Source organism: Mus caroli, chromosome 7 (assembly GCF_900094665.2).
Source record: "Mus caroli chromosome 7, CAROLI_EIJ_v1.1, whole genome shotgun sequence".
Classification (NCBI taxonomy): domain Eukaryota; kingdom Metazoa; phylum Chordata; class Mammalia; order Rodentia; family Muridae; genus Mus; species Mus caroli.
The window spans coordinates 130549214-130573260 of record NC_034576.1 but is presented as its reverse complement, the minus strand read 5'-3'; the positions used below and the strand labels follow the sequence as shown (position 1 = coordinate 130573260).

The 24047-nt window shown below is 48.5% G+C and overlaps 1 protein-coding gene across 1 annotated transcript; it reads right to left on the bottom strand.

The window, feature by feature from the left end:
* Window positions 1-18: 18 nt before the first annotated feature.
* Window positions 19-22925, bottom strand: Bag3 (BCL2 associated athanogene 3). Its single transcript, XM_021168879.2, has 5 exons — window positions 22907-22925; window positions 22263-22561; window positions 6592-6939; window positions 4723-5124; window positions 19-1341 (listed from the first exon to the last, which is right to left on the bottom strand). The coding sequence occupies exons 2-5, from the start codon at window positions 22446-22448 to the stop codon at window positions 535-537; spliced, it is 1743 nt and encodes a 580-aa protein (XP_021024538.1). The 5' UTR covers window positions 22449-22561; window positions 22907-22925; the 3' UTR covers window positions 19-534.
* Window positions 22926-24047: the final 1122 nt, after the last annotated feature.

Here is a 24047-nt window from a genome sequence, read left to right as displayed (position 1 = left end):
AGAAACCACAAAAACCCATTTTGAGAGTTATATAATCACTTTATTTTCCATCCCCCCTCCCAATGTAACAACATTAAAGCCATTCCAACATATAGCTATTCCTATGGCTCCTTGCATAGCTCATTCTAGCTGAAGTTAGATATTTCAGTAATGAGATGAAGGTTATCTCATCAAAATGACAACATGTCTCCAAAAACAGGTTCCCTATTCCTGTAACACTCTTCCTACACATCAAAACCTAAAACCCCTTCAGTCCAAGGCTAACAGGAAGATAGCCCACAGCCACGGCTAAATCATTGTACCCATGCATAGAAAGGGGTCCCAGACAAGCAGAGGGGTTAGGGTTAGACTTCTGGAACAGGCAACTTATTATTTATACAGAATAGACTATGGAAGAAAAGCCCCCTTTGTTAGTGTTTTACCTCCACCCCAAGTTACTGCATACCAAGCGGCTATGAATAATGACAGCCAGCTGACTGCAAGTTCCGCAGTGCATGCAACTTAAAAGTCTCTACAGCATGGTCCCAGGGGACACTAGGGAGCCACCAGGTTGCCAGCCGAGTCTGCTGTGCTGCTGGGATTTGGAGGCGTGGCTGCTTTGGCTTCTAGCTGTTGGCTTTCAGTTTGTGGATCTTTGTTTTCAGGACCTTTCTTATCCTTGTCAGTTACCACGGCACCCATGATTTCCTGGAGTGGCTGCTCGGCCTCAAGGTTGCTGGGCTGGAGTTCATAGACTTGTACTTGACCTGGGACATCAATTGCTTTCTGCTCGAGTTTTTCCAAGATGGTCTGAACCTTCCTGACGCCATCTCTCCTGGCCTGCCGCACATCAGCTCGTCCTTCAGGGTCTACGGAATCCAGGGCCAGCAGTTCTTTGGTCAAATACTCTTCGATCATCAGGTATTTTTTATCAGTCTTCTTGCCTTCAAAGTTGTCTACAGCCTGCTCCAGCCCTTGCACCTTCTCCAGGATGGCTTCCACTTTCAACACACCCGGATGCTTAGGGGGCGTTTCGGCTTCTCCTGATTTGGGGGCTGCAGCTTCTGCAGGGGCAGGGCTGGGGGCCGCCTTCGGTTCTGAAGCCACATTCTTGGGGGGAGAAGGGACAGCCGAAGGAGCGGGGCTGGGAGAAGGACAAGGAATTGGGGCAGAGGAGACCTTCACTTCCACCTTTTCAGCAGGAGGAGGTGACTTCTGGGAAACAGGCTTAGAGTCTGCCTCCCTTCGGATCACTTGAATGGGGATGTGTCCAGGAGGGAGATCTGGTCCAGCTGGGCCTGGCTTACTTTCTGGTTTGTTTTCGGGTTGGGTAACAGGTGGAGGCTCTCGATGGGTCATGGGCTGTTGAAAAAAAGAGGACATCAACTTTTAATAACTGTCTAAAGCAATAATTCATGGTTAATAGCAAGCGAAGAAATAAAGAAGAAATAAAAGCAAGAAAGCTGGAAATAACTTTTTAAATTGTATGTTTGCAGGATCTTGTGCCCCATGTCCACATGGCCCTCAGGGGACAACCTGCAGAGAGTTCTACCCTTCCTCTCCGTGGGTTCTGGGAACTGAACTCAGACTGTCAGACTTGCAAGCTCTTTATCCACAGAGCTTAGAAAATGATGTTCATTAAAAAAAAAAGATTTAGAAATTTTTTATTTATGTATATGAGATCTGTGTGTATGTTATCTGTCCTTGGAAGTCAGAAGAGGGAGTCAGATATCCTGGAACTGAAGCTCCAAGAAGCTATGAGGCACCCACACAGGCGCTGGGAACCAAACTTAATCAAGAGCTGAGCCATTTCTCTATGCCCATAATGAGACCTTTTTAAAGGCAGCCAATAGCTGAAATGCAAACTGGATGTTGATTATGAATGCGACCAAATTATCTGCTAAGCCTCCACTGATTGGCTTGCTACCTGCTTGCCTTCTGTAGAGAGGTGACAGCCTTACAGACAAGGAAAAATAAGCCACTGTAATTTTCAAAAATGAAACAGCATGCTGGCTCTCAGTAGGGTTTGCTCAGAGCAATCTCTGACTGACTGCATTTCAGCCCTGGGCCAGAGATGCTGCCTCGGGTCTTGCTGTATAAGGTCTCAGCTCCCGGGTGCCCTTTCAAGGTGACCTGTAACAGCCTAGTGGTTTCTGCTCAGACCATTTTGTTGTTTGTTTTTTGAAAATAAGCTAGATGCTTGAAATAGTTAACCCTGGAGGAATTCAGGCCCTGCATATTGATGCAATGCTGTGATATGATGCCTTACCCTGGCATCTGGCTGCACAGCCCTTCCAGGGACTGGAGATCAAGGTCATATTTTAAAATATAAACTATGCTCCAAACTGGAACCGAATAGGGCTCTTCTAGTATCTAAATGAATACTTAGACTCCAAAACCCTTACAATGCCCCAGCTTCATCAACTGGGAGGAAATGTTGAGCTACTTCATCCCAAGTAAAAGTATTAATTTTACTTTAATGGTCAGATAAGTTAAATCCTTGAAAGTTCTTAAAAAAAAAAAAAAAAAGGTTCTTTGAACAAGATGTAAAAGAAAGGCTACCTCGATCAAGGTCAATAGAGGTCGAACTAGGACTAAATACTCCCTCGCTGACTACAGGAAACATGGACAGCCCTGTCCTGGGATTACAAAATCCAAGGATGGATCCTGAGTGGGTGGCTATCTCACTGGCGTGCTCTGTTTCCACCAAACGCTTTCTGCCCAGCATCAGCCCTCACTCCTCACCAGGCCTCCCGGCTGCCCTCCCACTGTGGGTTTTAAAAGCAATGGAAGGCTGTGTGAGGGTAAACTTAGGGAAAGGATGTCCCCTGCTCTTCAGAAATGTCAAGGTCATGAAAGCATTAAGAGGCCGAGGGACTGTGCCAGAGACTAAAGAGAAGTGGCGTCTAAAGTCAGTGTTTCCACTCCTGGATCAGATCCCAACATGGGAAAGTGCTGGGTAGGAAATTTGAAAGTGGATGGCAAACTGGATAATACACTATTGGAAGAGTATTCAATTTCCGGAATCTGGCCATCCTACTATGGTCGTATTTCTTAGGGAAAATATTTGCTGAAGTATCCAGAAGTAAAAGGCCATGATATTTGCAAGTAAGTCTCGTGCAGTTCAAGTAAGCAGATGGTAGAGGAAGAAGTGACAGAAAATGACAGCAGCGAGCATTCCCGGGGGTGGCAGGGGCACTCGGGGATGCAGCTCAATTGCCAGTGTTTGCATAGTGTGTAAAAGGCCTCGGGTTTGATACTAGCACCACATGACCCCAACCCAGTGGTACACCTTGTAACCCCAGCACGAGGGAAACAAAAGCAGGACGATCAGAAGTTCAAAGTCATCCTCAGACAGACAGCAACTCTGGAGCCAGCCTGGGTTGTATGAGAGACTGTCTCCACAAAGCCAAGCACAACAGGGAGCTCTGAAAAGCACACAGGTCTTCTGTGTGTGAGTCTTACAGGTCTTCAGAAAGGTTGAAATTGTTTCCAAATAAAAAAAGCTAAAGACAGTACAGGGGAGGTGACTCAGCAGGTCAAACACCTGCTGCATTCGTGTGAGGGCCAGAGTTTGCATCCCCCAGGGCACACAGGAGACGGCTGGATGGGTGTGGTGGTCCACCTGAAATCCCAGCACTCCAGAAGCAGAGATAAGATAACCAACCGGTGAAGCAATCTGGCCACTTAGACTAGTTGCACTGGCAAGCGCTGGGTTCAAGGGAGAGACCCTGCGTCAATGTTAAAGGTAGCCACTGATCAAGGAAGACTCACATCAACCATGGGCTTTCACAAGGATGTGCATGGACACGCCCAAAACATGTACCACACACAGGCATGCACAACATGTGCAGATACAAACAAAAAGGAGGGTTTCCTGTCCCAGGAGTAGATATTATCACTGTTTGTAAGAGAAAGACATTCCGCCTTTGGATTTTTGGAAATCTCTCGCAGGGAGATTTCATTTTAAAAACTATGACAAAGAGCAATTTGACTGTTCAGTGTTACAACCGGGAGCCCAGTGACACTGAGTGTCCTGCCCTCTGAGCTGCAGGCTGTTGGGTTTCCCTAACATCTCTCCCTAGCTTCACTGCAGGATAAGCAGGGCTGTGCCCATGATATCCAACACACCAGGATGGCTTTTCACTACTGTCCACTAATGTGCCAGCCAGGGACCACAGTACCCTACTGCAAAAGGGGTGGGGGAATGTCTCAGACAAGGTCCCTTGCTGTCAGGCTCAGAGCTTAAGAGATAAGAGGGCCATCTGGTCTGCACAGAACAATCACAAACTGAATCCTAAAGAACTTGGTGCAAGGCATGGAGGGAGTTGCCTTGAAGGGAGAAACTAGGGCCTGAGCAATGCCCAGAGGGATCAAGAGAATGCCTGGTAGAATAGAAATAGAAACAATGTACACTGTGGTTGGAGTAAGAGCGGGGGTGGGTGGGGGGGGGTGGGAAAGACCAGGAAAGGTACTGTGCCCATTAAGGAACTTGGTCATAGAGGGGAGAGTGACTGACAGCATTACCACAGGCTCCCCTTTGCCCCTAGAGCAGCTGCAATGGAAAAAGCCGTGGAGACTACGGACGGTTCAACAGTCCCTGACCAGAAACTTCTAGAATTCTGCTTGTCTCCAGTTGTGCTATGCTGATGAGACCGAGCTTTGAGGAATCCCAGGGCATCTGCAGAACCTCTCAGCCTGCCTTAGCCATCTGCACTGCTGTCAACTAATGACCCTCCATACCTGAGGCCTGTCAACCACTGTGTGCACACGGATGGGAGATGGGCAGTGAACCGGTGTGCCACTTCTGGCTGGCGAGCCTTCCCGGCTGGAAGCACCTCTGACAGGTGACCTGAATGGAGACGCAGCGCGAAGCGGCCGGGGCTCCCAGTCATCACCCTGGATCTTGTGGTATACAGGCTGCTGGGGCTGGTATTCACCCTGCTGAGCTGGGTAGTGGGTCTTCTGGGCTTGGTGGAAGGAGGGCTGGGTTGCTGGCCGGGTGATATTCTGCTCATGTATCACGGGGATGGGTATGTAGCCCCTGGGGAGCTGATGGCTACCCAGACTGCTCCTGCCGGAGGAGGGCAGGCTGGCCGAGGAGGAAGAGGATGAGCAGTCAGAGGCAGCTGGAGACTGAGATCGCTGCAAGAGACAAAGGGCACGAGTGAATGATCCTGCTGCCCTGGAGCCACCAGACACCACCTGGCCAGGACAACACATCCCCACAAAGCTCTCCTGCTATAAACATTTTCAAAGTGTGAGGATACTGGCTGTGTGTCCTTCTGTGCTCAGTGTGTCCCTGGTTTCAATCTCCAGCACCACTCCACTTAACAAATATAGTATTAAGACCTCGAGGACTGGGGACACAGTTCCTCGGGAGAGCACCTGCCTAGCCCACACAGGCTCCCAGAGCTCTAAAATAAAAGAACCAGGGTTCAAACACTCGGAAGCGCGACCGTTCTCTGCGCCTTGCCTGAAATATGGGAAAAGGGCAGCCTGCCTACCCACCCCACGGTTGCTTTGAGGATTAACTGGCTACATCTGTGCCTGTGCGTTGGCAGGCAGCAGCATGCCCAGGAAGGGTGTGGGCCGCTGTGTTTGTTGTTATTGAATGTCTCCTTATTTCCGCTTAACCTCTTATTGGAGAATGCAGTGAAGCATCTGGGAGCTGCCTGTGTCTGGGTGCAGGCCAGGTCCCTTTCTGTTCTAATCTATCTTTCTAGTCATCTAGAAGGTTGAGGGAGCTTGCTCTCCAGGTGGTTAGCCACTAAAGGCCTTGTTGGCTTAAATTTTCTAATATCTCTGATGTTGTTTTGACTTGTACCGGAGGAACAGTACAGATGTAGGAAACACATCTCCGAGAAAGGACAGAGATCTCCAGTACCACACAGGGGTTTTTCACCCCTGATGGTGAAGGTGAACACAAGTAGAGGCTAAAAACAATCAGGACTCTGACGCATGCAGGAAATGAGGGCTCATCCTCAGCAACAAAGCCAACGGACCCAGGGGACGCGCTGCAGAGAGGAGGACGGAAAAGGAGGGCATAACTGCTTAGCAACCCTACCCCATCTGTCGGCCACAACCTCAACTCAGAACTGAATGAGCAATACCCTTTCACTAGTGACAAACCTCGAAATGGTGAACCTCAGGGCTAAAGTTATCGCCTTTCTGACCTAACACTGGATTTCCTTTAGTGGCACGCCCTGAAGACAGAGCTGCCATTCTGAATTTATCTCCAGCTTAGGTCCAAATGGTTGATGTCCACCCGAAAGGACTGAACAGAGTAACTCTGCACTCTCTGTGAAGCAGGGAGCCCAGTGTGAATAGGAACACTGATGAAGGAAGCGAGGCAGCTGCTCCGAGCTGTGAGGCCCCTACCGCTATGCATTTCGATCATGCAGTTACCATGTTGGTGCCAATTCTTCTACTACAGAAATAAGCCATGTGATCTCTGGCCATCTGAAAAATACAGGCGTAAGATACGGGGACAATGTGAGGCCGCCAACCACCTCTCCAACGAGAACCACTGAGGCTGCAGGCTATGAGCCCTGGGTACTACCAGGCAGGTTGCTGGCCCAGCACAGACTGGGTCTCTGGGTCTCTTCTTACCTCAGGTCCATGGGCAGTCGAGGGCTGAGCTGCTGCAGATGCTGCAGTTGCTGCAGTTGCTGGCATCTGTCCACACTGTTTATCTGTCTGGGTGGCTTCTGTCATGCCGCCACGCAAAGGAGACTGGGACCTTTGCGGAGCGGCCGCTGCGGCCTCGGTTCGAAATCGCTGCACCCCAGGCTGGGAGTAGGCATGGAAAAGGTGGGGCTGCCGGTTCTCGGAGCCTTCATGGAGGACGGGGATGGGAATGTAGCCTGGTCGGAGCTGGGGGTATATGGGGTGGCCTTCCCTAATGGGCAGCAGGCGGGAGCCATCTCGGGAAGGGCCGTTGGCAGAAGATGCAGTGTCCTAACAAAGTAAGGAGGAACAAAGACTGGTTAGAAATGTGGCAGAGCAGTCCCTGAGTAGGAGGGTGGTGCTGAGGGTCTCGGATCTTCCGGGGTGACATGGGCCTCACACTTCAGCCAGGCTGAGCACAGGGGGCCAGACCACTCCACTGCTCTGCTTTCTCCAGAGTCCCAGTCTACTGTGTGAGCGGCACTTCAAGGTTTAGGGGGGACTGGAAATGGTGGTCATGTCTTTAATCCCAGGACCTGGGAGAAGTAGAAGTGGTCAGGTTTCTGTGACTCTGAGGCCATTCTGGTCTACAAAGTGAGCTCCAGGCTGGTCAGGGCTATATACTAAAACCTGTCTCAAGGCACACCAAGGAGTCAAAGTATTTGAAGTACAAGAGAGGGAGGTCTGTTTCTCACAGTGGGGAGAGAGGTTTTTTTCCTGGGTGACAGCAGCGTAGACAGCAGATAGTGGCAAACCACCCCTGAGCATCTTCAGAGGGTGAAGCCAGGTGATCCCAGGAAGATTCAACTCCAGTTACAGCAGAGCAGACTTCTCAGCTGCCAATATTTCTCATCTGCACAGTTTGTATTTGATCAATACAGAACGTAGCTTGAAAATCTTTCTGGAAAAGAATGTAAGCATGTGCTCTGTGTGTGCTGTGTGTGTGTTGTCTGTGCTCTGTTCTGTGTGTATGTGCTGTGCTGTGTATGTGCTGTTCTGTGTGTTGTCTGTGCTCTGTGTGTGTGCTGTGTGTGTTGTCTGTGCTCTGTGTGTGTGCTGTGTGTGTTGTCTGTGCTCTGTGTGTGTGCTGTGNGTGTGCTGTGTGTGTTGTCTGTGCTCTGTGTGTGTGCTGTGTGTGTTGTCTGTGCTCTGTGTGTGTGCTGTGTGTGTTGTCTGTGCTCTGTGTGTCGTGTATGCTCTGTGGTATGTGGTCTGTGCTATTTTGTGTGTTGTGTGTTCTGTGCATGTACTGTGTGTGCTCTGTGTGTGGTGTGTAATCTGTGTGTGTGTTTCAGGAGCTAGCTAGCTCCTTGGAACTATTTTTAGAACAAGCTGTAGGAAAGGAGATGCACTGGAATGCAGAAGTGGTGCAAGAAGAGAACAAAACCAGGGGATTACTCGCCAGTCTTACAAGGCCAACTCCTAAGAGTCTCCGCCTGGCTAACTTCATAGCAAGGCTACAGGGCTTTCTCCTAGGCCCAGCTACGCGTTTCCTTGTAAAATCCAGCTATTGCAAAAGAACAGCTAAATCAAGCCAACCAGAACCCCCTTGTTCCCAACCCACCATGGTGAATATCCCAGGTCTGGCCACCTCCAATCCTCCCCAGATGTCTGTCCATCACCCTTGGATGGTCAGAATCCTGTTAGGTCAGTCTAGTTAGACTCTTCCTTGCCTTTGATCAGTTTTCCCCTTTGGATACTCTGCTGTCCACCTGTCCCACATTGTGCTTTGTCTGCGCTCAACAGGGAGGCAGCTGAGCTCATCTCTCTCTACACTAGCAGCAGTGCTCTGTCTCAGGGCTCCCAGTAAACAGTTCCTTGGCACATTTTGAAGAAGCACCACAGAACCTTTCCTCATTCGGTACAATAAACCCTGTTTGGCCCGAGGGCAGTTGGGGGTCCTTTCTGTGTCCTCTCATGAAGTTGTCCCTTTAGAGGCCTGGCTATTTTGGGACCCTTGAGAAGGCCAAGTTCCAGATGTACCTCTGGGCAGATCTTATTTCAGACACTGAGGCCAGTCAGCCACTCACTGGGCAAGGACATCTCTCTCCAACCAGAGTCTGTGCAACTCTGCCTCCCAGTGTCCCCTGAACAGGAGAGTCCTTCCACAGACGAGGGAGCTGGCTGTGTCACCTGTACAGATCCCACTAGGGTAGTGTTTGGGAGGGTGAGCCTTCTTCAGGGAGGTAGCTCTCCAAATGACAAACAAAATGTCAAAAAAGCTGGGAATCTGTGAGCCCAGGGTGTCAACTTCTACAGCTGCAGAACTGGGCAAAGGCTGAGGTCAGACCCTGAGGGTTGCTTTGCATTTTGAGTGAAAAGACCATTAATTCTGCCATGTCTTATATTTATATACAGATCTAGACACCAGGTGGCTGACCCTGGAAGGTGCCCCTTTCAGCCTCTCTCCTGCTGAGACCTTGCCCCTGGAGGGCCTCCAGAATACAGAAAAGGCAAGGGTGTCACTGTGTCCTTGGGGAGAGGGGCAGACAGGCACTTGGTACTCTCAGATTAGAATCCCCACGTGCTCGGGACACCAGCGTTATTTTAGCTTGCTTAACTCTCAGGTCACCCAAGAGCTGGGAGTAGATCCAGGCCTCACACAGAGAAAAGGGCCCAGTTCTTGATCGGAGGCGTACACCATGGGGAACTGGCAAGAGACAATGAAGAATCCTGTCATAACATGTTTTCTAGGCAGTGTGTCTACTCTTGGGGACAGGACCCTTCTTTCCAGTTGAAATCAGACTTTGTACAGTCCTGTCATATGTTCTCTGGGGACTTCCTGGAGTTTACTGTTTGTTCTGGCCACGAGCAGAGCCTCAGCCACTACCTACTCCTCACATCCAGGTACCTAGAAGGCCTGAGCTAGCCTCATCTACAAGTTCCGGTGAACATCAAGCTACTATTCAGATAGGCCCCAGGAGTGATCAAAGCAACAAGATGTGACCCTTGGTAGTATGTAAGGAAGTCCTGGGTTCAACCCCAACTATCCTATAAAACCAGGCACATATATACAACCCCAGCACTTAAGAGGCAGAAGCAGGCGGGGCGGTGGTGGCGCACGCTTTTAATCCCGGCACTTGGGAGACAGAGGCAGGTGGATTTCTAAGTTCGAGGCCAGCCTGGTCTACAAAATGAGTTACAGGACAGCCAGGGCTATACAGAGAAACCCTGTCTCGAAAAAACAAACAAACTAAAAAGGCAGAAACAGGAAAGTCACAAGTTCAAGGTCATCTCCAGCTACATAATGAGTATGAGGTCAGCCTTGACGACATGGGACCCTGTTCAAATATTAGACAAGTCAATGCATGGAACAAACAGGAAACACCTGAAGCGCAGGGGAGGCTGAGGTACCAGGGGAATGTGGGGCTGTCCCACAGGGAGGCTAACCTAGCTAGGACCCAAGCTCCGTTTTTACTACCGATTACTGAGCATGGATCAATCCCTTACCCCTGCAAGCCTTCATTTTCTTTTCTGTAAAACAAAGCAGGCCACAGGCACCCTATGGAACTATGGCGAGGATGTTTGCAACAGGGCCTCACATTGTAGCCCAGGCTGATCTCAATTTCCCATCTTCTTGTTTGAGTCACCAGGGTACAGGATTACAGGTGCGACTCCAGGCCTGACTTTGATTTTTTTTTTTTTTAATTTTAAAAAATGTTTTAGAGTTTGTATTTCCTGCATGAATGAGGACCATGTGTGCACAGTACTCTCAGAGGCCAGGAGAAAGCTCTGGATCCTCGGGGGCTGAAGTTACAAATAGTTGTGGGCCACTATGGGGTGCTGGGAATTAACCACTCTTCTCTGGAAGAGCATCCAGTGCTCTTAACTGCTGAGCCATCTCTCCAGCCCTGCAACCGGGGGCCCCAGGAATCTTCTCTATCTGGGTTGGGGGAGGCAGTGCTTGTAACATCACACAACAGGGACAGGGCACAAGCACAGCTACGAAGCAGATGCCAGTGAGTCTCCCCCTCTTTCTGTGACCTCCCTGCAGATCAAGCTAGTTATTCTTATCTTTGGCTGAGGTTGCCAGGAAGACATACAAATTCTAATTAGGAAATGAGAGCCTCAGGGTCTGGCTTTCTTATCTGACTACATTAACTGATAAATGAATGTGTTAATTTTACTGGTGTTTGCATACTGCATTAAAATCCTGAGGCTATCTAAGGGCACCACACAACTCCAAGAGAAAGCCAGAATAATAATTAGGGGGGAAAAATCAATACTGAGTGAGCCAAAATGTGCCCTTTCAGGCACAAGACATTATTATTAGAGAAAGTCTGGAGATAGGCTGAGTTTAGTGAGTACTGGGCTTTTCTGCAGGTTTGCAATAAATGCAAAGTTACTGACAGAAAGACTGCACTTGGCCTGCCTCCCGCCCCACCCATGTGCTACGTGAACAGTCCACACACCTGCTTTCTTAGCTATAAAATTCAGGGGTGGGCTCAGGAATAGTCTACAAAGTATTGGTTCTCAGACTGTAGGAGACAATGGAGCAGCCCGGAAAAGATAAAAACAATGGAAGCTCTACCTCCATTCCAAGCACCCCTTATTTGACTGGGGTGAGAGGGCCTAGGGGGCTGGCATGAAGAAGAAAGGAACTGAGGTATGCACCAGAAATTGCTAGAACTCATCTATGGCCATACCACCATGAGCATGCCTGAGTTTGTCAGAAATTGCAGGAACTCAAAGTACCCCAAAATTTATATCCCAAATTAAGACAAGGCTCAACCCCACCCACTGCCCTCGTGTCTTAGAAGCATGGTGGGGGACAGCTCTTGGGCACTTGTTAGGGAGACAGCTCATGGTTTGCTGGCACACTCATTGTCACAGACACCGTGAACAGTTCACCTTTGACCCAACCATAGCTGGTTCTCTGAACATTGATTAGGTGGCCCTCCAAACCTTGGGAATGGGCTTAATAGCCCTGGCTCTTAATCAAGTGGACTTGAAAAAAAAAACAAAACCAAAAAACAAAACAGAACAAAAGCTGGCCTGATGCCTACAAACCACAGCTCCCGTTACCATGGTAACAGGAGCAATGGCGGTGATCAGCACCTCCAACTAGAGCCCTGGAGTTTTAAGTAGAACACGATTCCATTAACTGGGTTTTTAGGCCAGAAGTGCTCTCACCCAGGTCAGCTGTTGAGTTTCACTAACAATACTTCAAAACTTCTAACACCAATGAGAGAGGCAGAGGCTTGAAAGAGAGACTGTGGGACTCCTGGTAGAGTCAGGAGCTCGGCAGAAATGAAGCAACTTGGCACGCCTCCATCAGGCAGGAGCCTTAGAACAGCACTTTCACCTCCACAGACGCCTGGGCTGCAATCACTCAGCACAGCCTTTTGTTTGTCCGAGAGACCACATAAATGACTTCTTATTAATGTGCTACATAAGCAGCCACAACCAAGCTCACAGTGATTCCTAGCTCCTCCTGAGCTACACTGGCTCTCTACCACTTCTGGTGGGCTTAAGAGATTTGGGGCAAATTTGGAATAAGAAGCCAGACCCACACACTACTCAAGTCCACTCACAGCACCTCCAATGAGATAGGTTTTGTTCTGGAACTCAAAAAAATCAAAAAGGTTCTGGGGCTGAACAGATGGCTCAGCAGTATGAGTCCGTGCCTGCTGTTGCAGAGGACCAGGATCCAGTTCCCAGCGTCCACATCTGGTGTCACACAATAGCCTGTAATTCCAGCTCCAAGGGAGCCAATATGGCCTCTGCAAGTGGGCAGACCCCCATGCACCAGTGTACACTCACAACACATATGAAAAACAAAAATAAATGTGAATAAATCTTTTAAAAAATAAGACAGAGGGGCTGGTGAGATGGCTCAGTGGGTAAGAACACCCGACTGCTCTTCCAAAGGTCCAGAGTTCAAATCCCAGCAACCACATGGTGGCTCACAACCATCCATAACGAGATCTGACTCCCTCTTCTGGAGTGTCTGAAGACAGCTACAGTGTACTTACATATAATAAAGAAATCTTAAAAAAAAAAAAAAAAAGACAGAGTAGGTCTGTGTTGGACACAAAACTGTGAGTCACAGGTCACTATGAGTTCACAGTGATTAGAAGCGTGCTCTGATATGCCAGTTATTCAAATAGAAACACTTTATCCTAGGATCAATAAAAGGGATGCCCCTGTGTTTTAGAACATGAAACCTGTAGTGCTTGTCTTTGCAGCTGTGTCTATATAAACAGAAATGAGTGGGCAGGAGTCCTGGTCTATAAGCTGCCATCCTGGGCTCCCAACACTTCCCTGTAGCTCATCAGCCTTGGACAGACTTTGCTATAACAGACTCAGCTTCTCAGCTATAAAATTCCCTTACCTTCCAGGGGGTTCTAACGGTTTTTGTTTTGTTATGTTTTAAATAGAGTCTCACAAAGTTCTGATTGCCTTTGAACTTGCTATGTACATGAGGATGGTCTTGAACTCATGATCTTCCTGCCTCTTATCTCCCAAGCCTAGGGATTAGGCATGTGCCACTTCAACTGGCTGTTTTTGAAAGACATAGTGAAGTAAGGCATGAGAAAGTCTTTGTAAACACTAAGTTACTCCCTGCCCTACACAATCGTGTGCCTTCATTCCAGTTACTGATGTAGACTAAGAGGTTGGGCCTAACATTGCAAAACCCAGTTCTCGATTAGTAACGAGTCTGTTAGAGGTAGAAGAGCCTTTGTCTCAGCCTTTAGAGATTGGGTAGCAAGAATGCTACTGTCTATGCTCAAAACCAACCAGGACGTAAACAGGGCCAACTAAGTACCCTAAAAAACCTAAGCCCTGAGCTCTCTTCTTTCAAAGAGGCTAGTCAGCTACTCGGGGGAGGAGCTTATACACACAAAACCTCTCTGCTGGGAAACAGCGTGTAAATGCTACCTCACACATCCAGAAACGGAGTGAAGGTTGGTTTGGGAGCACAGCATCTGCTGGCATCCCAACATCCTTACTGTATCCCCCTCAGAGGAGCCCACACATGGTCCTAGGACAAGGATAACCATTAGCAGCTACTGGAGGGAGTGCTGGGGACCCGTAGCCTGCCTCAGCTTTTCACTTTCCCAACCCTGAAACCCTCCCCTGGTATTCCATCTGGCAGATATAGGAATGAGATGGACTTCAAGTCACAGGGGAAGCTGGGGCACAGCTGTGTGGAGAAGCCCAATCAAGGAACATTTGGCTCCTAAACTCACAGCTTCAGGGGAAAAAAAAATCAGGTACTTACTTCCTGTTAGAGGAAAAAAAAGGAAAAAGAAAACCACTTGCTTTAATCAATGCAGATGGAAAAGTACCTGAATCTCCATTCTGGGAAGCAAACTGAATTTAAAGAGATCAATAACAGCCCCTCCTTGTGTCTGGAACATTTCCACAGCCTTCCTTCCCATGATCTTGTTTCAGACAAGAAGAAAACACAATGGTCTCAGTCGTAAAGCCTTTAGCCTCTTCTGACACTAACACTCTCAGCCCCTTCTTCCCAGCCATCAGCTGGGCTCCTGCTTCCTGCCTGGCATTGTTCTCAGGACTGCAGAGACAACTGCAGACAACCTCTTCTTAAGGAACTCGGGCTGAATAAAGAAGCCTTCTATGCAGCACACTGTTGCGTTCCATCCTCTTGTCTGCCCTGGTATACATCAACAAAACTACCTATTAAGCAGAGGGGCCTGATGGAGGCCCCAGAAAGTCCAGAAGCCTTCACCTGATCCCCTACTGTGTTCCAGGTTACTGTGGACCTGAATACAACCCTCACAGGGGCACAGGAAGTCCAGGTCAGGGTTAGGAGAGGGCTATCTGGACACCAAGGGAGAATCAGCTAAATTTGGGACAAGCTTGTCAGAAATGGGACTTGAGGCCTATCTGTTGGCTGACTCGAACATGGCCAGGTCGGCTGTATGGGAAAGTCAGCTGGATGCCTGTCTACAAAGACCTTCCCACTTCATGGTAACACCTTTACAAATGGTACATGGGCTTCTTCCAGTCAAGCTTTGAAAACATGCCAATGGAGGGCATGCAGTTTGCTAAAGATCTCCAGAACCTAGGTCTGTCAGGTGAGGCTGGCTACGTAACTCTTTCCCTAGCATTTGCCTGCTACTCTTGGGATGCTGTGTGTTGACATTTGTGTGTGACCTCTTCAGACCCTTCATCTTCGCCAGGGAGGGGGGTGGGGGGAGAAAGGAAGGAAGGAAGGGAGGAAGGAAGGAAGGAAGAAAAAGAGCAAGAGCAACAGCATCTATCTCTTCCTAGGCTGAGGCTCAGACCTGAAACATTCAGTTTGGATGAGCTCCAGGTCAGGGAGCGACAGCGCGGTGCTGAGTCACTGGCCCAGTCACGGCAGGACCAGCAAGCTAAAACTTCTGGCTCCATTCTGAGTCACCAGTGGCTTCACCGTCATCAAGCACAGGGGTGTGTGGAGGGAGACATTCCAGCTGCACCTCAGATGAGGGGGGCCTTGCTTGGATGTAAGCAGCCTGAGAAATTAACCTTAGTTCAAAAGACCCATCCCTATTCTAGGCTCTCTCTCTGATGCAGACAGGTAGAAATTTGTGATTCTTGGTGATTCTGGATAGACAGTAAAGAATTTCTGTATGCGGGGTGTCTGATCTTACTGCCAGCCACAAGAGAAAAATAATTAGACTCCTTTGCCAGGGCCACGCACGGCCGCTGTCTGCTCAGCTCCGGATCTGCAGTGTCTGGCTGCTGCTGGCTCCCAGCCCCCTCCTACAGACCTGATGAAGATGCTGTGTCACGGATGGGAACAAAACAGCCTCTCCAGAGCTGTTAAGGACGGACTCAGGGAGTCAGCACTGACCTCTGTACAGAAAAGGCCGTTCAGAAAGTGACTAACAGGACAAGCCCCTGGGGGCCATCTGGGAGCCTAGGGACAACATGACTGTGCTGAGGGATTGCCGAAGAGCTTCTAAAGACCCACTTTGTGTTTGTACTTCATTGAACCATTGTCCTGCACCTACAGATTATGCTAGGCAAAGCAAGGCTGCTGAGACGAAACAGACTCTACCTGGAACCCTCTCAAGTGGGTTGTGAGCCGAAAGGGCAAAGCAAGAGAGCCCACCATTTAGAAAAGAGATCCAAACTAGAGCAGTGTCAAGCCTATCTAGAGCAGAGGCGACTGCTTCTGGTCTGAGAGAGGTGAGGCAAGTAAGTATGTCTGACATTTCTACAGGACCAGGAGCAGGAACACCAGGCCAGCCTTTCTGTGGAGCCACAAGCCAAGTCCATCCTTCTGCATCATGAAATAGTTTCTATCTCTGAGAGCTATCTGGAGTACTTAAAGAGTACTTTAAACACACACACACACAGACACACACACACACATACAATATTGCACTGCCTGGCTTCCCCCAAAGCTACCAAAGGCCCAAAAATATTTAACATAGAAATAAGGGAGGTCTTTGTAATATTGGCTAAAAAAAAAAGAGAGAGAGAAAGAAAAGAAAGAAAGAAACTCCTGTGTGCCAGATGATGGACAGAATTGAGCTTCTGTGTGTGCAAAGTGCAGAGATCTGATGCCTGGCTAGGAAGGGGTCCCTCAGGTCTGAGGCAACAGTGGATGTATGTGCAAAGCAGGGAGAAGGGGATGGAGAACAGCACTGTCAGGCCTACAAGGATACTCAGTGTCTGTCAATATTGAAGAGTCTCTGAGGCTCTTGAGAAGCAAGACCTGTGTTTAGCTCCCAGCTCTTCTACCTAAGGCCTCTCATATATTTATGACCAAATTAAAACATGAAGGAGGAGGAGGAGGTCTGGATCATGTATGGTTTCCTATTTTGAATGGAAGATACCAGAACAAAAAAAAAAATTAAATGTCGATAAATAGTAGTAAACATGTAGAGTGGTTTATATAAGGAGGCCATGTGCCTGCCATTGCAGAAGCCGGGACACTGCTAATCAGGCCTCACGGGTGGTATGAAGCGTTCTGACTCACCACTGGCCCTGACAGCATCCAACATTTTAAGCTTTCCCAGTCCTGGCTAACGTCAAACGCAGCCACAGTTCTCCTGTGTATGTAGTCTACCGTCACAAAGGGCAAATCTACTTCACAAAATGGGGGACAAATGGTGTCCTGGGAGACGCAGTCAGTTCTTGTGCAAGCCAAACACACAGGCTGTTCTTTAGAGGGAAAATGAAGGTCTTGGATGAACACCCTGCCGAGGCACAAAAGTGGCTGTGTTCCTGATCCTCTCCCACCACACCGCTCTCCAGCCCTGATTGCAGCTGCCTGGCAAGGCGAGGAGGGGTGAGAAGAGCTGCTCATTTCCTGACTCTGCTAAGAGGCGCAGGGGCTGGTGATCGATGGAGAGAGAGCAAAATGACCTAATCTTTTGAGAGATAACAGGAGGCTCTGCTGAGCCTGAAGCAGAATAAATGGGTCTTTCCACTCCAATCATAACTCAAAAACATCTCCAATTTTCTGTGAGAGGACGGTTCTCCTCACAGAATTGAGAACAAAGTGGTGAGATGCTGGAAGAGAGATGGGAGGCAAAGGCTCCAGGCCTGGGGTGGAAGGCAGTCTCCTTACACTGCCACTGTTCACAGGGTATCTAAGCTCCCTAGGCATACCACACCCCGAGTCACCTCCAGCAACCGGGCACCGTGAGAGTGTCGGCAGGACAGATGTGAAGCAGGAGGCTCCCTCTGTGCCAAAGCGGGTAGGGGTCATTGTGGCTTTCGAGGCCAGTATGGCAGAAACAAAATCACCAGAATCCTACTCAACAGGAGGTGGGAACAGGATGGGCCAAGTAACGACAAAGTGCATTCGTTTTAAAGATTTATCATGTTTCTTTTATGTGCATATTTTTTTTTCCTACATATGTCTGTGCATCAGGTTCCCTGGAACTGGAGTGAGCCACCTGATGTGGCGGGTGCTGGGAAGTGAGTCCAGGTCCCCTGCAAGAGCAGCAAGTGTAATTAACTGCTGAGCTGTCTCTCCAGCCCCTCAGTGTATATTCTTAAAATGTTCCCCTGGAGGGCATTCAAAATGGCTTAGCGGTAAGGGCACCTACTGCCACTTCTGAGGGTCGAATTCTGCCCAAAAATCCACATGGTGGACGCTCCCACCAAGCTGTCCTTTCACCTCTACATACACGCCATGACGTGCGCTCTGCCACAAAGATACAAAACTGAACTGAACCAAGAGCCAAAACCTTGGGAGACTGCCAGGATCGTGAATCCCCAGATCCACAGAAGTGAACAGGATGGTCGGCCTAGTAAGGGGCCTTTGTTTATTCATGGGAGAGAGAAGTTGGGGAGGGTCCGAAAGGGCTCATGCATCTCCAGACTCCAAAGTAAACACTAACCTCTCTACAGAAGGGAATCTCAGCTGGTGTGAACCTCCCTGATTGGTAGATAGGCCAAGTGTGCGGGGGAAAAAAAGTAAGATGGAGGCGTGGCGTGGCTGCAGAGAGGTGTCTGCATGGGGACACCACTGCCTCCAGCTGGAACAGGCTAAGGGACACGGAGGGTCACTGGTTTACTATAAAAACAGCGGTAGAAGATTTGCTATAACCACATGAGAGAAAACTAAAGTCAACTCTGAGAGCTTAGGACTGACTACAGCACCAAGGGCTGGTGATTTCCTACTTTCTGAGAGGGACTCATCTTTGTCAGCTTTGACTGTAAACATCCAGAGGGTTTCACAGGTGTCCCAACTCAGCAAAGGGCTCTTTATTGACTGACAGCATCCCCTAGGCAAGGGGGATACGCTGAGGGTCTCTTAGCTCCTCCCAGATAGGCCTTTGTTTTAGAAGCAGAGGCTTTCTCCTTATGCTTATTTCAGGGGCTAGAGTGATGGCTCAGCGTTTAGGAGTGCTTTCTGTTCTTCAAAAGGACCTGACTGAGTCTGAGTCCCAGCATTCACAAGTTGGCTTACAAGCCCCATAACTCCAGCTCCAGGGAATCTAACACAGGTACACACGGGCAGACATATACATAAAAATAAAGAAGACTATTTCTAATATAAACTATAAAGGTGGTCAGGCAGTGGTGACAGATGCCTTTAATCCCAGCACTTGGAAGGCAGAGAGATAGGTGGATCTCTGAGTTCGAGGCCAGCCTGATCTACAGAGTTCCAGGATAGCCAGGACTACACAGAGAAACCCTGTCCCAAAAAACAAACAAACAAAAACAAAATCACCCCAAAAAATATTAAAGGTCTTCCCAGTTGTTGGCCTGCCCCAGTCACAGGGATGTTCTATGACAACCAACGCATGGATTTAAAAGCAGTGAAGCCCCAGACTCAAAGCAAGCAACAGCTTGAGGGATTTGATTCTTCCCCAGAAATGCTCATTTTCTATTTGTGCTTTGGTACCAAGCTGGCAAGTCTATCTTAAGTAATGAATCTGGAGAAGGACACCCTTCTCCTGAGTTAGTCACAGCCTACCATCAAAACCCAGGCTAGCACAGCACAGGTCAGCACGTGTCAGCTTCATAAAAATTAAGCCACTGCTGACTTCTGAACAGACACAGTCTCTTCTAACTGGTCAGTCCACTTGGCCCACCTCCTTTCTGCTATTGGTGCTAGATGGGTGACCTTCAGAAACACACCTAAATTCTCTACATTTCCTCACACAGAAGGAAGGGGACACTGTTAAGGATCTTTCAAGTTTAAAACTATAATGGTGAAATTTTCAATTTTTTTTTCAAGCCCAAGACATCTTGATTTCATATTGTGTACTTTCTGCTTGATAAGAGCAATGTTAAATTCCTTTTGTTTTGTTTTTTTTTTATCTCGAGCAGATTTATGAAACCTAGTCTACCTAGTAGCTACCTAGTGGCTGGAGCAAATCCCAGCGTGCTGGCTAAGTACCAGCATGTATAAGCTCAAACTTGATCTTCACTCCCAAATGACGGGTGCCAGAGGGCGGAGACTGTGCCTGTAGCCAGAGGAAGGAGGCCTCAAAATATACCACACTAGATGGCTTCTATTCCCTATGAAGTCTGAAGACTGCTAGTTTCAAAAGAGAATCTTTTACCCAATAATGGATGAAATAGACACACACACACACAAAGATACATGCAATTATGTCCACCCCAAATTACAGCCTCTTGTAGTAATAATTTCCAGAAATAAATATACAATTAATTTCTTGTAAATGTAAACTGCCAAGTATGTGGCTCACTGCTGGATTCTAAAGTTGTAGCAATAGTTATAAGGAAAATGTTTGCCTGAAGTTCTCAAGGCCCTGGGTTCAATCCCTTTGCACCATACACATAAAAAGAAAACTAGAATTTTCTAAGTTAATGATTTATAAAGCATTTTTAATTGGGTCAGTTTTTGAAAATACCAAACAATATATAAACTCTTTACTGCTTTTATTTTTTCCAGAAAGTAATAAGTTAGAGTATTTCTTCTTGTTTTGTTTTGTTTGTTTAAGGCAACATTTCTCTATTGACTAAGCTGGCCTTGAACTCAGAGATCCACCTGCCTCTGCCTCCGAGAGCTGGGATTAAAGCTGTGTACCACCAGGTCAGGCCCAAAGTAGAGTCCTATTTTTTTTTCTTTTTTCCTTTTTTAATTAGATATTTTCTTTATTTACATTTCAAATGTTATCCCCTTTCCTAGTTTCCCCTCTGAAAACTCCCATCCCCTCCCCTCTCCCCCTGCTCACCAACCCATCCACTCCCGCTTCCTGGCCCTGCCATTCCCCTATACTGGGGCATAGAGCCTTCACGGGACCAAGGGCCTCTCCTCCCGTTGAGGATAGAGTCCTATTTTAAAGTGCATTTACTTTACCAAACTTTTCATTTTGAAAGGACCAAATGTACATAAATTATTACTGAACATTATGCTAAATATGACTTCTGTTAATTATATTTTCAAAGATCCTACGTGGCCGGGTGGTGGTGGCTCATGCCTCAGAAAGCAGAGGCAGAAGGATCTCTGTGAATTCCAGGTCAGCCAACACTACACAGAGAAACCCTGTCTTGAAAAGCAAAGCAACCCAAGGAGCTGAAGAGGTTTGCAGCCCCATAGGAGGAACAACAATATGAACCAACCACTACCCCCAGAGCTCCCAGGGACTAAACCACCAACCAAAGAGTACACATGGAGGGACTCAAGGCTCCAGCCCAATATGTAGCAGAGGATGGCCTTGTGGGAAATCAATGAGAGGCTCTTGGTCTTATGAAGGCTCTGTGCCCCAGCGTAGGGGAATGCCAGGACAGGGAAGCGGGAGTGGGTGGGTTAATGAGCAGGGGGAGGGGGAATGAGATAGGGGGGTTTTCAGAGGGGAAATGAGGAAAGGGAATACAATTTGAAATGTAAATAAAGAAAATATCTAATAAAAAAAAAGAAAAAAGAAAAACAAAACAAACAAAAAATCCTACCTAAATTTGTATTTTTAAGTTCTTCATTCAAAATTCAATGGAATTTTAATTTATTTTTATTTTATTTTATTTTGGTTTTTCAAGATCGGGTTTCTCTGTGTAGCCCTGGCTGTCCTGGAACTCTGTAGACCAGACTGGCCTTGAACTCAGAAATCTGCCTGCTTCTGCCTCCCAAGTGCTGCGATTAAAGAGGTGTGCCACAACTGCCCAGTTCAATCGATTTTTTTTTTTTAAAAAAAAGACAAGGTCTTATTTTGCAACACAGGCTAGTTTCATTCCAACTTAATTACTTAATAACTTTTGAGAGAGAGACTCCGATTATATAGCCCAGGCTAGAACTTGAACTCAAGATCCTCTCGCCACAGCTTCCTGGGTGCTGGGATGACAGGCCTGAACCAGGCCGGGCTTCATTCCAAATTTGTATTTTCAATTTTTCTTGCTTTTGAGATTGAAGTACACAAGCCTGAATACCTATGCAAATGAAGCATACACCTAGTGTTCACCAGACTCCTCAGCTGTTTCTGGTAACAAAACTCCAGAATTTGAAAAGGACAACAGCAAGGAATCACGTCATTAAAAATACATTCTTTCACTCCAGTGTGAGTCTTAAGGCAGTGGCTAAGTGTGGTGATACAATGTCTGATCTTTAGTTTTGGAACTGTCAGAAAGAGTATCTTAAAAAAAAAATAGTGGTAGTATCAGAATTTTCTCTAACTGAAAGCAATTTCGACCAGTAATAATAAGTTTAATGGGGGAAAATAACTTATTTACTCGAGCCTCCTGAGTCACTCTATGCCTAAGATCCAGTAAAGTCAAGATAAGCCTCAACTAAGTTCTGAACTTGAAAGTGAAATCCCCACAGGAGACTCCACTCAGCAGCCTTTCAATCCTGGCTGTGCGCCATCAGCACCGGAGGGAGCCCAGGGTCTCAGCACGGGACGCGCGCGGGGCGGCCGGGCCTGGCCTGGGCCTCAGCCGCTCATCAGGCCGGTCGCCCTTCCCTGGGACGCGGCGCTCGGCAGCTCAGGCCACCACTGTCCTTCGCCCTTCGCAAGAGGCTGTGGAAAACCACCCGATGTCACCACGCGGGTCGCACCTCGCTGGCTACAGTCCAAGGCCACCCCGCCTGCGGCTCTCTGCGGCCCGACGCCCGTTCGAGGCGGATATGGTTAAGGACTCTCCTTGCGCAGCAGGGCGCGGGGTGGGATGACTCGCGTAGCCCTGGTTCGACCAGGCCCCTTCGCCGTCGAGGTGGGACGGCTAGCTCCACTCACCTTAGGGTCCTCGGGGGGCACACGCGGGTCGTTCCACGTCGTGGTGCGGCTGTTGTGGTCCACGAAGAAGGGCCAGCCGGTCTGCGGGTCGATTTTGATCTCCCAGCCCGGGGGCAGGGGGTCTCGATCGCTGGCTCCGTTGCCGGACGCCATCTGCATCATGGGCGATTGGGTGGCGGCGCTCATGCTGGGTTAGGGTCCGCCCGGGGCGCAGAGCTAGGGCGCGGGTCGGGTCACGAGGTCGTGGAGTGCAGGCACCTCTGTGTAGCCGATGTGTCCGGGAAGCCGGCGCCGGGCACCTTTATGAATTAAAGGACTGGGTGACGTGGCCGAAGAGGGGTGGAAGTGTCTGGAAATAGCCTCCTAGCTGCCAAAGGGGAAGGAGGAGATAAAGAGAAGGCAGCAACTGGCCGGCTAGAAACTTCTGGTCCCATCCAGAGAACTTGGCGGCCGCCGTGGGTTGGATGCGGAGCTCCGCCCTGAGTCATCGGCTATAATCGCGGCGGGGCGGGACCTTGGGAGGGATCAGAGGCGGGGATTTGTCACCCGCCCCTCCTTCTCCTAGACTACCCAGGCTGTCCCTCCCTATCCCTGTCCTGTGTGCGTCCTGGGGCCTGTACGCCTCGCGCCAGGTGGACACGCACCGGTGTCCTTGTGCTCTCTGGCTGGTTTCTGTCTCCGGATTCCCCACCACTCTTTCGTGCCGCGTGGGGTGTCCCGGGGCTAGCCGTCCAAGGGCCCACGCCTGGGGCCCCACCTTTGTGTAAGGACTAAATCATCTTTAAACTCGGAAAGTCTAGTTCTTTCTCACTCCTCACACTCAGTGACGCTAGTGTCCTGCAGTGACGTTTTAATAACTTTTTCTCAAGGACCTTATGACTTCTGAGAAATTCTGGAATGCTGATCTGAGGTCACAACAAAAAGAAAGAGCTGTGGAAACTCACCCGCCTGCTTTGGAAAACTGAAGAAGCAAGGACTAAAGTGACAACTTTGTGCTCTTGGCTTTGTATATAGGCACTTTCACACAGTGACTAGACTTCAGAAACACCTGGAACGAATACTGAGGCCAATTTCCCGACTCAAGATTCAGAGACCGTCCTGGGACCTTCAAAGATACATCTCTGGCCTCTTCCCTCAGATTTTTACTAGAGGACTCTGCCAGGCATTTCCAACAAGCTGATTTTTTTACTTCCAAAGACCTTCTTACTGACTTTGAGGTCTCAAAGTCTCAGTATAAGTATTAACATAGCCTTCAGGTCCTGCCTGGTGTCACCAAACACACCTGTCTAAGCCCAAATGTGGGAATATTGACTTATTATCATTTGATAGTCACATTGAAAGGTCCAGTGATTCACTCACTGGTCAGTGTCTGTCTTTTGCTTCTTTATCCCCGAACCCACCCAGCACAAGGCTAAGTCCAGAGTCCATCTTCAATAAAGGACTAAAGATTGATGTTTATTGAAGACTGAATACAAAGTGAATTTTTGTTTGTTTTTCAATACAGGGTATCTTTGTGTAGCTTTGACTGTCCTAGAACTAGCTAATTATATAGACCAGGCTGACCTTGAACTCACAGAGAGCCATCTCTCTGCCTCCCAAGTGCTGGGATCAAGGGCATGTGACACCACTGCTTGGCTGTGGATATTTTTTTTTTTTTTTTTTGGTTTTTCGAGACAGGGTTTCTCTGTGTGCCCTGGCTGTCCTGGCACTCACTTCGTAGACCAGGCTGGCCTCGAACTCAGAAATCCGCCTGCCTCTGCCTCCCGAGTGCTGGGATTAAAGGCG

Bases quoted from the DNA above. Each gene is read 5' to 3' on its own strand.
- Bag3 (XM_021168879.2), bottom strand. From the start codon at position 22,448: ATGAGCGCCGCCACCCAATCGCCCATGATGCAGATGGCGTCCGGCAAC. The intron at 6,940-22,262 runs GTGAGTGGAGCT...TTACTTTGTTAG, and splicing joins TGCCCCCCGAGGACCCTAAG to GACACTGCATCTTCTGCCAA. The intron at 5,125-6,591 runs GTAAGAAGAGAC...TGTCTCTTGCAG, and splicing joins CGACTGCCCATGGACCTGAG to CGATCTCAGTCTCCAGCTGC.